The 12,289-nt window shown below is 42.7% G+C and overlaps 1 protein-coding gene across 3 annotated transcripts in view; it reads left to right on the top strand.

Annotated features, from left to right (window-relative positions):
- CDC14A (cell division cycle 14A) overlaps nt 1-12,289 on the top strand; it is a 143,080-nt gene that overhangs the window by 114,225 nt on the left and 16,566 nt on the right. For all 3 annotated transcript variants that reach the window (XM_090047084.1, XM_090047085.1, XM_090047086.1), the window contains exons 12-13: nt 7,202-7,317; nt 8,699-8,746. In XM_090047084.1, the coding sequence (XP_089903210.1) occupies nt 7,202-7,317; nt 8,699-8,746 (164 nt within the window). The remainder of the gene's footprint in view (nt 1-7,201; nt 7,318-8,698; nt 8,747-12,289) is intronic.

Genomic DNA, 12,289 nt, shown 5'->3' with positions numbered 1-12,289 from the left:
GGGGTGCAGATTGTTTAACCGGCCCAGAGGCGCTGGTTAAGGGGCGGCAGGTGCGTGACCAACCCAGGGGGCGCCAGGGGCATGATAGGCCCAGGAGGATCAGAGAGGGGCGCCAGGGCGTGACAAGCCCCAGGGGGCGCCCAGTGAGTGATAGGCCCGGGGGTGCCAGAGAGGGGCACCAGGGCAGGACAAGCCCAAGGGGCGCCAGAGAGGGCGCCGGAGGGCAAGGACGGAGCAACGTCCAGGAACAGCTGTGAGGCTTGGGGCGTGCTTAAAGGGGAGGTAGGAGGCACGCATTGCCCATAAGGCTGGGGGTGTTGGAGCACCCACTTGGAACGGAGGTAATACCAGTGCGGTGTCAAGGTGAAAGTAGGCAGCCTCCCTTACTGAACTGAATAAGAACAAAGACGTGGCAGGCGAGAAGAGGGTGGTGGATCACCGTAATTGACACGGCAGGGGGCACTAGCGAGGTCACGGCCGCTCGCAGGCCCCACTCCGTAACAATACCCACTGGATTACATCAGCACTGATGTGCTGAATGAAATATAAGGGTGGTCAGAAAAATTTCAACAAAAGTTTTGATGGAAAATGCTTTGACACATGGAGAAATGATGTCAAAATATGAATTTTTTCCTGAAATCAGTGTCTCATATTGTGAATCTGTAGATTTCTGGGAGTCAGAAAGACCATTATGATCAAATAGTTTGGCTTCTGGGATAGCCCAGACCATCAAATCCACCAAGTCATTTGTGTGTCAAGATGATGCAAAACAATCTCTAATAAAACATCCTGCACTAAAGGAGTGCAAGGAGAAGACTATGATCCAATGTAATCACAGCTTTTGTGTAGAATTCTGTCTCTATGTTCAAGCATGTGAAGTAGGACCAAGGTAAGCTTTAAAAAAAATTGAGAAACCTTCATTTAATTCTAAAAGCAAATTTTGAAAGTGTTTGGTTTTTTCGGTTATTTCTAACTTGGTTTTTGTTTCAATTCTTTATCTTTAAAAAAGGTTTGAAATAAAAATGTAGTACTTCACATTTATTCAAACAAAATGACTTTCTCGTTTGGGCTTTGGCCCAGTTCAGGTTGAAAAATAAATCTGTTTTCTGACCACATCTCATTATACCAAACTGTCAGCCCATCAAGAGACTGGTGCGTAGATACATCATCCTTTCATCTGTTCATTGTGGGTTATCATGATTTACAGAAGGCAGATGATTGAAGAATCCGTGAGTGTTAGAAATAGTGGCATAAGTTTAATTGGAACTGGGTGAATTGCAAGGTAGAGGTTTTATGGGTTGTTTTTTTTTTAATTCTTATGTTGTAGTGAAGGCAAAGTACTAAATCTTTGTTACAGTATCCATAAAGACTAGTTCAGCTGAACTATTCAGAATGCATTCAGATCAATCCATTCTTAGCTCTTTATTAACTGAAGAGCTTTGCTGACAGAATCCATCTGATTCAATAGGGCACTCAGCTTGTAGTGCCTCTTGCAGTAGATGATAGGTCAACAAACTGCTAGTCAGCATTCTTCTACATATCACCTTAGAGAAATACACTCTATTTAAAAATGTCTTCCAAATTAAGATGAATCACAATGTTATATTCTTTTTATACTAGTAAATGCTTGTCTCCTGTTATTGGTCAGTTTGTTGCTTGGGTTCTAAGGCTGCTTGTATACTCTGTGGGGATTTAATTCAGTTTAATTCTCCCTAAATTGAAACAGTGGGTTTTTAAAAACACTGCTTCAATTTAGGGAGAATTAAACCAAACTAAACCCTGTGGTGTGTACACAAGGGTGGGGGTCCGAGTATTACCTGCCTCTTCAGCGGGGGAGTAGGTGGGGAAGAAAGGGGGCAAACTGCCAGCGGGCTGAGCGGTCCCTGAGCTGCGTGGGGGCCCTTCAGGTGGCACCTGGCTGGTGGCACCCGACCCAGGTGTCCCCATAGCCATGCAGGGAAGCACTGGGCCTCTGCCCAACTCAGGCAGGCAGGCTCCAGGGAGGAAAAAAAAAAATCAGGCTTGCCACTTTTTTTTTTCTTCAGTGGAACCTGCCTGCATGGGCTGCTTCTGGGTCCCACAACCCCTGAGCTGTGCGGGGCTCGCCAAGCCCCGAGCACATCAGCTTCCACTGTTGCACTGTTAGCTAGCAAACTAAAACACCTTGGAGGTGTTTTATCTTGCTGTGTGCCAGAGTTATTTAAAGTGGAATATGCCACCAAGTGTACAAACAGCAACACCATTAAAGCAGAATATGCCCTTGACCATACAAACAGCAGTGCCATTAAAGTGCTGCAAAAGGGCATTTAAAGCCTCATTAAAGGCCAATTTTATGGCATATACAAAGGCCCTGAAAGATTGAATTGACTAGTTTACTGAGAGTGTGTCTGCAGATTGTAAATGCAAGTATAGAGAGGTATCTGATTTAGTTTTTTGGCAAGGTAAACTATCCCCCACAAAACTCTTTTACCAGGGCCAGCGAGCTTCCAGTACTCAAGCTAATTCGTTCACAGCTAGGTAAGGATCTGTGCATTGCATTGCAGTCTGCAATGTAGACCTATCCATATAAAGTGCTGTTCTGTTACATGGAACTCATTAGAGGCAGAAAGACCTCCCTGTGGAATTCATCCCTTCTACCAGTTCGTTAAAGCCAATTTTTTTGTACTTTAAGACATAATTTCAGGGTACTCTTTCTGTGCGGCAGACTTTGATCAGCCATTTTAGCAAGTTTACATTTTTAATTAAACTATCTCAGGCTTAAACTGTTTATGTATGGGGGCTTTGTTTTAGTTTTGATTCTAGTTTCAGTGCTCAGATGCCTAAGAAATAGATGCAGCATTAGAATGAGGGATTTATAAGCTGTTTTCCCACCACAAGTTTTCCTCTTTGCTGAACTCCAGACCCTTGTGCTTCCTTAGTTGTGACCTCATCTTGTTAAAGGAAACAGGCCTAGAAATAGAAAATTCTTATTACTGTTTAACGTACTATTTGCAGATATTAGTGACATTAGCATGCACCTAGGGACATTAGTCATGGACCCAAAGACTCATTGTGTTAATGCTCTGTAGACCCAGAATAAAAAAGTGTTCCCTTTCCCAGAAATCAGTCTTAACATAAGAGAATGAACAGATGGGCACAGACAGATTGATGGGGGAGTTCCAGGAAACAGTGAGACATTTGGCTAGCATGATATTGATGTACCAGCAGCCACTATATTTTTAATATTCTCCCAACAAAACCTATCCAAAAATTAGAGATCATGTCATTACAGTGTATGGTATTATTCTCTCTGTTTCTATGCTTTACCTCCTTCCTGTCAACCTTTAGTTTTGTTTTAGCTCCTAAAAGCAGAAACTCTTTGATTCTTTGTGTGATGTCTAGAGCAGTGAGTCTCTGATAATCTTCAATACATACCTTGCTATGCAGCTAATACTTTTCAGGTACTTTAATGCCTAATTTCAGTTTTACATTGTTACTATCAGTACTGCTGTGAAAAGTACGTTGTATGTATTTGTAGTTTAGATGCCACAGGCATATGCAAAATGTAGAACAGTGGTCTCCAACCTTTTTAGGTTGCAGATCACTTTCGGTGTATGAGAGAAACCAAAGATGTACCCCTGCCCAGCAGGTAAGTCTGTGAGGAGGGGAAAGGGCCGTGGGGAGAGTGGGGAAGGTCGAGGCCCTAGCCCTATCCCCAATCCTTCCTTTACCACTGGGGCCTTGATTGCCCCCCCCCAAATGGCAGTGAGGGAGGGGCAAGCCCTGCACAGCCGGGGCAGGGCAGGGGACAGAGCTGCAAGCAGCTTGTCAAGGGAGCGTGGAAAGGGGGGTTATGTAGCCTGGAAGGGCACGGAGGGGGTGTATGCCCCTGGATCTGTATGTGGAGTGGGCTGTGGCTGAGGCAGCGCTGAGCTCTTCCTGGCCAGGCTGGGCAGCTGCAGCAGCAACGCTGGGAGCAGGACCACAGGGGTGGGGTGTCCCTACTCCCAGTGCTGCCACTATCCACACTGAGCACAGTGCGGGCCAGGCCTGGCAGGAACAGCCCGGCCCAGCCTTTCAGCCCATAGCTGCAGCCTGCCCTCTCCTGTGGCCACCAGCCCCTGGCCCTTATGTCCTCAGGGGAGGGGAAGGATGCGCCAGGCTGTTCCCACTGGGCCTGGCCTGCATTGTGCTCAGTGGCAGCAACAGGAGTGAGGGTTGGGGGGTTGACTTGCTGGGTTGTGGGGGGTGGGTATGCATGCATGTATGCGCGCACTCAGTCCCCCCCAGCCTAGGATCAACTTCAAGAGGCTCTGGGATCCACTTGAAGTGGATTGATCGTGATCGACCAGTTGGTGACCACTGTGAATCTTCTAAATTTGTAACCTTGCTCCAGCGTTACATACCTGTACCTTTGCTTATTGGTGTAGTAGTCTATGGTGGAAGCCATATCTAAATTATCCTACAGTCACAACCAAATGGTCAGAATCAAGAACACTGTGGCAATCTTAACTCAGAATTTCCTGATAGCTGTCGTGGCAAGATTTAGATATCTACAGGTGATGTCCAGTAATTTTCACAGCAACTGTTTTGTTGCTTAAAAGATTAATATACTATAGGGCTTTCAAGTTGACACATTTCAGAAGCATCAGATTAGTTCAGCAGTTTCTTCTGATTGTTGTCTCCTTTTCTTTGTGTTTCCATCCCTAGATCTGAGTTATAAATGCAGACTGGAAGCTTTGAGAGACATCAGATGTAGTTAAATACGGAGGTGCAGTTTCATCTACTGAATTAACAGGGAACCACCCCTAGGCAGGGCTATTCCTGTGCAGAACCTGTATGGACAGTAGTGGCCCCAGTTGCCCAAACCTAAACATGGGCATGAAGGTAATACTCTCTACAGTCAGGCCTGCCCAGTGACCCTGCCAGAAAGACCATATGAACCCATTCTTGCCATCCGCATCGGAGGTAGGAGAGGTCATATAAATCCCATACAGTGTTAGATATGGAAATATCCATTCTCATTATCCAGTGTTTTGGGGTCTCTGATCAAGCAACCCACTTGATTACAGGGACCTCACCTCCAACCCTTTGATCTCCCACAACCACGCTTTCAAAGTTGCAACAGGTGTACTGCAGACTGTCAGACTGCATGTTTAGGACAGCAGAGGGAAGGTGGAAAAAATCCATGCAGCCACTTGCTATTTTTGTCATGAGGAAAAATCTGCAATCAGAAATAACTTGGCAATCAATATAGCACCTGCATCATAGGAAATCTGCATATCAAATAAGAGTGAGATGTAGTGGGACTGCAAATGGACTAGGGATGGTTATCTAATATCAATGGACAGAAATAAATCCCACATCCCCTGCAGTTGGTCAGTGGCAAAAGGAGAGGGCAGGAGAGTTGCAGACCAGTTCTTTATTACTTTCTATCTTTAAAACATTTCTTTATTGAAATAAGTATATATGAAGTATTGTACAGATTTCTTTGCATTTAGCAGGGCTCTTCTTTTACAGTGATCTATTCTTAACAGCCCTTTTTAGAGATTTCATAATTTCATTGGTATAAAAACAAATCTGAATTGAAGCATGGCAACACTGTAGTCTTAGTTTGGTCATAGGGGAAGGAAGGACTTATTTTTTTAACTTTTGAATTATATTTGGAAAAAAGAACCTGTATGGATATTTTCAAATTGTAAGGCTTACTTAAAATAATAAAGATAAAAGTTATCTTGGAAACAGACAGTTGTTTTATTTATACTATGTAACTTGGTTTAGAATTTATAAAAACATGGTCTTGGCAGTATATAACAAAATCCTTTTTTTTACTGTATTTTAAGAAACTAGCTTGTGAAGTTTTAAAATTGGGTAATATAGATATATTTTATATAAATATTTCTAAGAATTTTTGCTATGTTAAGTATGTGGCTTTTGAAGTGATTTTAATTTATGTGGCCAAGGACTGGCTGCCAAAAATAGAAACTGTGTCTAAAGAGCCCTTCAACCTAATGTAGTCACTCCAGTTTGAACGGAATATCCCAGGGGAGCTGTTAGTAGTGTTAGTGTTCTGATCTATGGCTATATTTGGTGCTTGCACAAGACAATAGAGTAAGAAGGAGCATTACTCTCGTGGGGCTAAAAGACAGTCTATTTGGTGGATTGCTTTTTCCAGGCTCTTAAAAAAAGAACAGTTATTCTTTGTAGCTGCCACAATTTTGGCAAATAACAGCCTCTGAAATCTTGGCAACCATCCCAAGTTTGTCTAGTTTGCCTTCTCGCAACCATGAAGTACTACTTTCATATTTCGCTACTGCCAAAATTTTAAGTCGTGGTATTTCAGCATTTTCCACATTGATTCTTGAATGCGCTGTTTATCAAAACCTTTTTTGAGTTGTGCTCTCTTTTTTGGAAAATGCATAATTGGAACAGTTTAGAGGATCTTGGGTCTAAAATGTGCTAACATATACCTTTTTATTTGAAAAGTCTTTAGAATGTAGCTCTTAAGATTCATCAGTATGGTTCTGATCCTTTCCTACTGAAGTCAGTGGCGAAGCTTACGTTGACTTCAGTAAGGAGAATCATATTGCTTAAAGTACAATCATAATCATTCTTTGGTGAGTTACCCCTTTCTGAGGGATTAAAAATGTTCAGTTTTATAATGAAATTTTAAAAAAATCTGAGACTGGTCAGAAATGATAAATAGGCATTTCTATAAAATACACTTAATATTCTTTTCTAAAGTATGTGGAGTTTAGAAGGTTTTCTAATATTGATAAGCATTTGAATACATTCCTTAAATTTAAAATATTATTCTTTGATATTTTCTGCCCTGTTATTCTTAAGAACTCTTAATTTTAAAAGTTTCTGTTCACTTCTCCCACACATTACACAAGAGGAGTTAATATTCTTTTGTTTCCTAATGTAGGATACAATAATTTACCAGCAAACTTGCCCTTTTCTTTTATGTGATTTTTATCTAAAGGCTCTACTGCCTGATTTTAAGCAGAAATGTATAGTAATGAGAATTTTATTATCTTAGTAGAAGCCTGAATAAAGGTCTGTGAGGTCCATAGCAATTAAAAAGGTTATTACAGAAATAACTTTGTCAGACCCTTATGTTGTGGTTAGTTTGTATAACAGTATCTTGTCCCTGATGCCCTGAACCAAGTTTATTGTTTTAAGGATTTTGTAAGACTGCATCTTTCCTCATGTTTCCTAGAATGAATTTGAAGACAAAGCAGATTTGGAGTCCAAGAATGGTATGACACAGGGAGACAAACTCCGTGCCTTAAAAAGTCGGAGACAGCCACGTTCTGCCACAACTGGGGCTCTTAGGTAATGTGTAAATCTAAATTCCATCTCTACAAATAACCCCTACTTGATCTGTGAATAATTAATGGAATGAAAGTCCTAAAGGCTATGAGGGACACACAACTGGGGAAGCTCTAGAGAGGGCAGGTAGTGTTATTAAATAAGAATAATTAAAAGTTGCTTTGTAAATTAATCACTCTTTCTGCAGTTGCAGCATTAAAAAGGTTTTTTCTATACCTGGGCTATTGTTAGTTGTGCTAACACAGAAGGAATATAGCTGTCCACATTATATGCAGTTGGCTTTTTTATGGCTTTTTTTTTCCTAGTTGTCACAAAAATAATCCTGTGACACCAGGGACTAAAGGGGAATTTGAATAATGGATCTCATACGTAAAAGTTTAGCTTTTTATTTAAAAAATATATTTATTCAGCTTTTAAAAAGTCATATTTCAACAAAATATGTATTTGATTCCCATTTGAAATTCTTTATCAGTTTCCCATAATAAGCTTCATCTGTCATGAAAGTAAAAATAAGTGATATCTTTCAAGGAAAATGGCTCAAGAAAATGGAAGTTGAAATGTAACATTTGTATTAAAAAGCAATTCAACACTGCATGATTTATATTGTGTGCTAACTTCACGTTACTAGAATGTTTGCTTCATGTTCAGGTCTCTGTCCAGACTTTGCATTTCTCTTGGAGTACAAAAGATACAAAGAATACAAAATAAGTTAATATTGCTAGATAACCATAAATACCTTCCAAAGCAAAATCTTGTGAGGTATAACTCATATAACTATGATATATAGTTCCAGTTAAAATGCTATTGACAAACTGAAAACATGAAACTTACAGCACTCAGAGAGTGCGTCTACACATCACGGTACAGTGACATTGCTACAGCTCTTTGCTTTAGTACTTCCTTTTGGAAGTACTAAAGCATGGTGTAGTTTGGGCAGTTACTGTGCCATGCGCACAGGACACAGGTAGATTTCACTGCTACATGGCCGTAGCAGCTCAATATACCAGGGGAGCACAGTGCTATGGTGACACAGCTGGTGATCATGTGTAGACCTGTGCGAAGACCCATGTGAGCACTACATCGCTGTAGTGTACTCTATAGTGACATAGCATGTTGCTACATTGCCATAGGGTGACATGTATATGTGTACAGAATCAAACATAATACTCATATTTAACTTATCTTCTCCCCAGTTAATTTTCCACAGAAAAGAACCCCCCAACACTTACATGCTAACTTTCAAGCTCCCTGTACTGGTGGAGATGTATATGGCTCTTGCATAGTAACACTGTGTCGCTGTAATTTGTTTAAATAGTTATACGAAAAATGCAGTCATCTTCTCATGATTTGATTTCTGTGTGAACAACTGTTTTGATTTCTCTAGGTTGGAAGATATGAAGTTACACACCAGATCAATATCACAGCCTTTCAGGTATTTAGTTAGTTAAACCTGTGTTTTTATTAGATTTTTAAAATGTCTGCTATTCTAGTCTTGTAGTGGTTTGTTTTTACTCATTGTATCAAACATTGTCATAACATTTTGTCAGACTTTGAGCTAATAACTAGGGGGGAGCCTGTTTTCAACAGCCACTCAAGAAAGATACATATAGAATTGGTTGATTACAGCTGTATTTTGGAGACTCCTAAGTCATGATTATAAGTTAGTGTGATTCTTTTTTTTTCCAGTTATATTTTCTAATTATAACAGTGCTGTTATGTAGTTAATTAATTAATAACTATTGTTTGCCTTTTGTTGAAACAGAAAAAAATTACATCAGTTGTGTGACACTTGGTTTTATTGAACCTTGTAAACTTTTTTCTGTATATACCAACTATTATGAAGAATAATGTAGGTATGCATTAGGGCTATGTGAAATTTCGCCAGCCATTTCATTTTGGAGGTGTTTTGGCCTGTTTTGGCACCCAAAACACTGAATCTGAAATGAAGCTGAAGGCTCCAAAACATCTCTGAAACTAAACGAAACCATCTGAAACGTTTTGGAACGGCTTCAGAAGTTTTGGAGGTGGGCTTGTGGGGAAACAGAAACTAAGAAGACGGAGGGGGAAAAGGACTGCTCTGATATTGTCATCTGTAGCTGGCCAATGTCTGTAATCTGTCCCTGAGGTCCCTTCCAATCCCAATGCTCTGGGGGAGGGATGGCAGCCTGCTGTCATCCTGTGCGCAAATCTGGGGGCCCGCATCCCCCAAGAAGAGTCCAGCACAGCTCTGCAGCCCTCCTTTTAAAGTGCTGGGAGGCTGGGGCCGGGCAGGGGATGGGGATGGGCAGGGCAGCCATGGGAGTCTCTCCTGTGGCTCCCCCCAACCAGGGCAGGGGCAGGCACACCTGGAGGAACCCCGGGAGAACCTGCAGCTACCCAGCTGTGCCTGCCTCTCCCTGGCTGATCTAAATCTCCGAAACAGTGTTGAAACTCTGAAACAGATTTGTCCGAATCAAAATGGAACAGTGATCTGAAGCAGTGAAAGGAATCACTGTCCTCTGAAATGGCCAAAACTGAAACGAAACATAGCCATTTCGCACAGTCCTAGTATGCATGTGGTACACTTTCCAACGGTTGTGCCAGTGAATTTCTGTTCCCTTTTGCAGTCTGCTTGGGAGTCTTTCTCAAAAATGGCCATTTACAGATGTTCATTTCTTCCAGTAAGAAGTTCTTAGCAGTAAAAAATAGCCTGGGAGCTGGAACATACATAGGTGGGCTCTCTAGCCGGGGTGCAAGAGAGCTGCACCCTAGGTCACTTCTGCCCTTTAGGGGAGCCCGTTAATTAACAGACTGTCAGGTGGTGCTGCAAAGATCAGCTGCCACAGACAGCCTTGAGAGAGTTTCAGCCCTGAGAGAATGTCCCCCCACCCAATTTCTGCCAATCAGCTAATTGGCAGGATTCATAGATTCATAGACATTAGGGCTGGAAGGGACCTTGGAAGATCATCGAATCCAGCCCCCTGCCCTAGGGGCAGGAAGTCAGCAGGGATCATAGGATTCCAGCAAGATAAATATCCAAATGTCTCTTGAAGGTGTTCAGAGTAGGTGTTTGAACCATTTCCAGCAGCAGTCTATTCTAAACCTTGGGGGCTCGGACAGTAAAGAAGTCCTTATGTCCAGCCTGAAACAGTCATGGAGGAGTGTGTGACCGTTTGACCTTGTTATCCTTTGGGGCGCTCTGGAGAACAGATGTTCCCCTAGATCCTGGTGAGCACCTCTGATAAACTTATAGGTGACCAGCAGATCATGCCTGAGCCTGCGCTTTTCCAGGCTGAAGAGTCCCATGGCTCTCAGCCTCTCATCATAAGGTCTGTTGTCCTGACCTCTGATCATGTGCGTTGCTCGCCTCTGCACCCTCTTAAGCTTCTCCACACCCTTTTTGAATTGTGGAGTCCAAACCTGGATGCAGTACTCCAGCTCTGGCCTCACCAAGGTGGAGTATAACGGGAGGATGATGTCCTGGGATTTGCTTAAGAAGCATCTATGAATGCAAGCCAGCGTTTTGCTCACTTTACTAGCTGCAGAACTGGGGGAAGAGAAAGGAAGCTATTCTCCTGTGGTGGGAACCCTCCCAGTTTTCACTGCAAGAGAATAACCTCCACTCATTGCGCTGCTCCAGGTTGACCCGGAGGCATGTGGGGAGAGGGAGTAGCGCACCAACACCATGACAAGGCTCTACTGGGGCATGGCAGCCTGCCCTCCCCACACTGCTCTGAGCTAACCCTGGGAAGGTGGAGGCATTTTGCCATAGCAGCAAGGCAGCCTGCCTTGCCCTGCCCTGCTCCAGGCCAGCCCAGCCCAGAGTAGTGTGGAATAAGGTAGGGACATTCTGCCACAGTGGGAACCCAATCCAGGGCTGGAGAAGGGGAGAGACCTGATCTGGGAGGGTTCCTCTGCAGGAGAATTTCCCACCTCACCTGCCAGTCAGCTGATTGGTGTGTGTGAGGGGTACTTTTTCAGGGCAGGGTCCCCACAGGGCTCCCTGATGGCTAGCCTCTGGGCAGCTGAGTCAGTGCTCTTCCTCCCTCTCTCGGAGGGAAAGAAGGAGGGAAAGCAGAGGACTGTGGAATATTGGGTGTCCTCCTCATCCAAGAGAAATGTTACAGGCATTTAATTTAAATTGAGAGGAGGAAAATCTTCCTCATAGATACCCAATCTAGCTTCTTGTGGAAGAGCAGCTTCTCTTCTACAAGACATTTCTTGAATATCTGTACATCTCAGTTTGTGCCAGGAGAAAGGCTTTTCTCCTGGCACAAATAGAATGTCTCTGTACCTGGCCAAAGACTGCCAGTTGTGGTAAAAAGTATAGTAACTTTATGAAATTGATAAGGATTTGCTAAAGACTAGAAGAAAGCTATGAAATATATTTCAGATATGATTTGGACCATTTGTAAATCCTTTGTAGTATCCCTTCAAATAATACATTTAGCAAGGAAAATGGCATTTAATATGAAGACCACAACGGCAATAATAGTACTTAAAAAAGATAAATTCTAATCATCACAGCCTGTAGTTATTTTCAGAGTGCCTATTCTAGATATTCTGGTGATATTAAGTATTACTTTTAATACTATCTAAGAAAACTGAAGTATTGTTTACAGTTATTGCATTTGTGATTTTGAGAGTCATAAGGAGAGGACTTACCTCTGGGATTTCCATTTCCTCTTTCTTTTATTTATTTCTCTTGGAGATCCCTTGGCCTGATTTTTAAAGCAGCTCCTAACCATCACCAAAACTGCCATGTTTTTAGGTGGAGATTTTTGAGAACAGAGACTACTTTAATTCCCCAAGACAGCTGGTGGTGTTAGCCCCACCTCTAGGGAGGTAGAAAGGGTGAAGGGTATTGTCGCAGAGCTCTCAGGTGCCCTGTGACTGAGAGCAGAAATGGCTTGGGAGAGACCCCTAGGGGCGGGAAGGGGGAAGCGCAGCTGCCAGTCACCAGGACTGCGCAGGTGCTGGTTGCCCTAGCAACCAG

Source organism: Crocodylus siamensis, chromosome 5, assembly GCF_052110815.1.
Source record: "Crocodylus siamensis isolate JL-2025a chromosome 5, ASM5211081v1, whole genome shotgun sequence".
In the NCBI taxonomy this organism is placed as follows: Eukaryota; Metazoa; Chordata; order Crocodylia; family Crocodylidae; genus Crocodylus; species Crocodylus siamensis.
The sequence above is the reverse complement of the archived record's forward strand: the minus strand, read 5'-3'. Positions and strand labels throughout refer to the sequence as shown.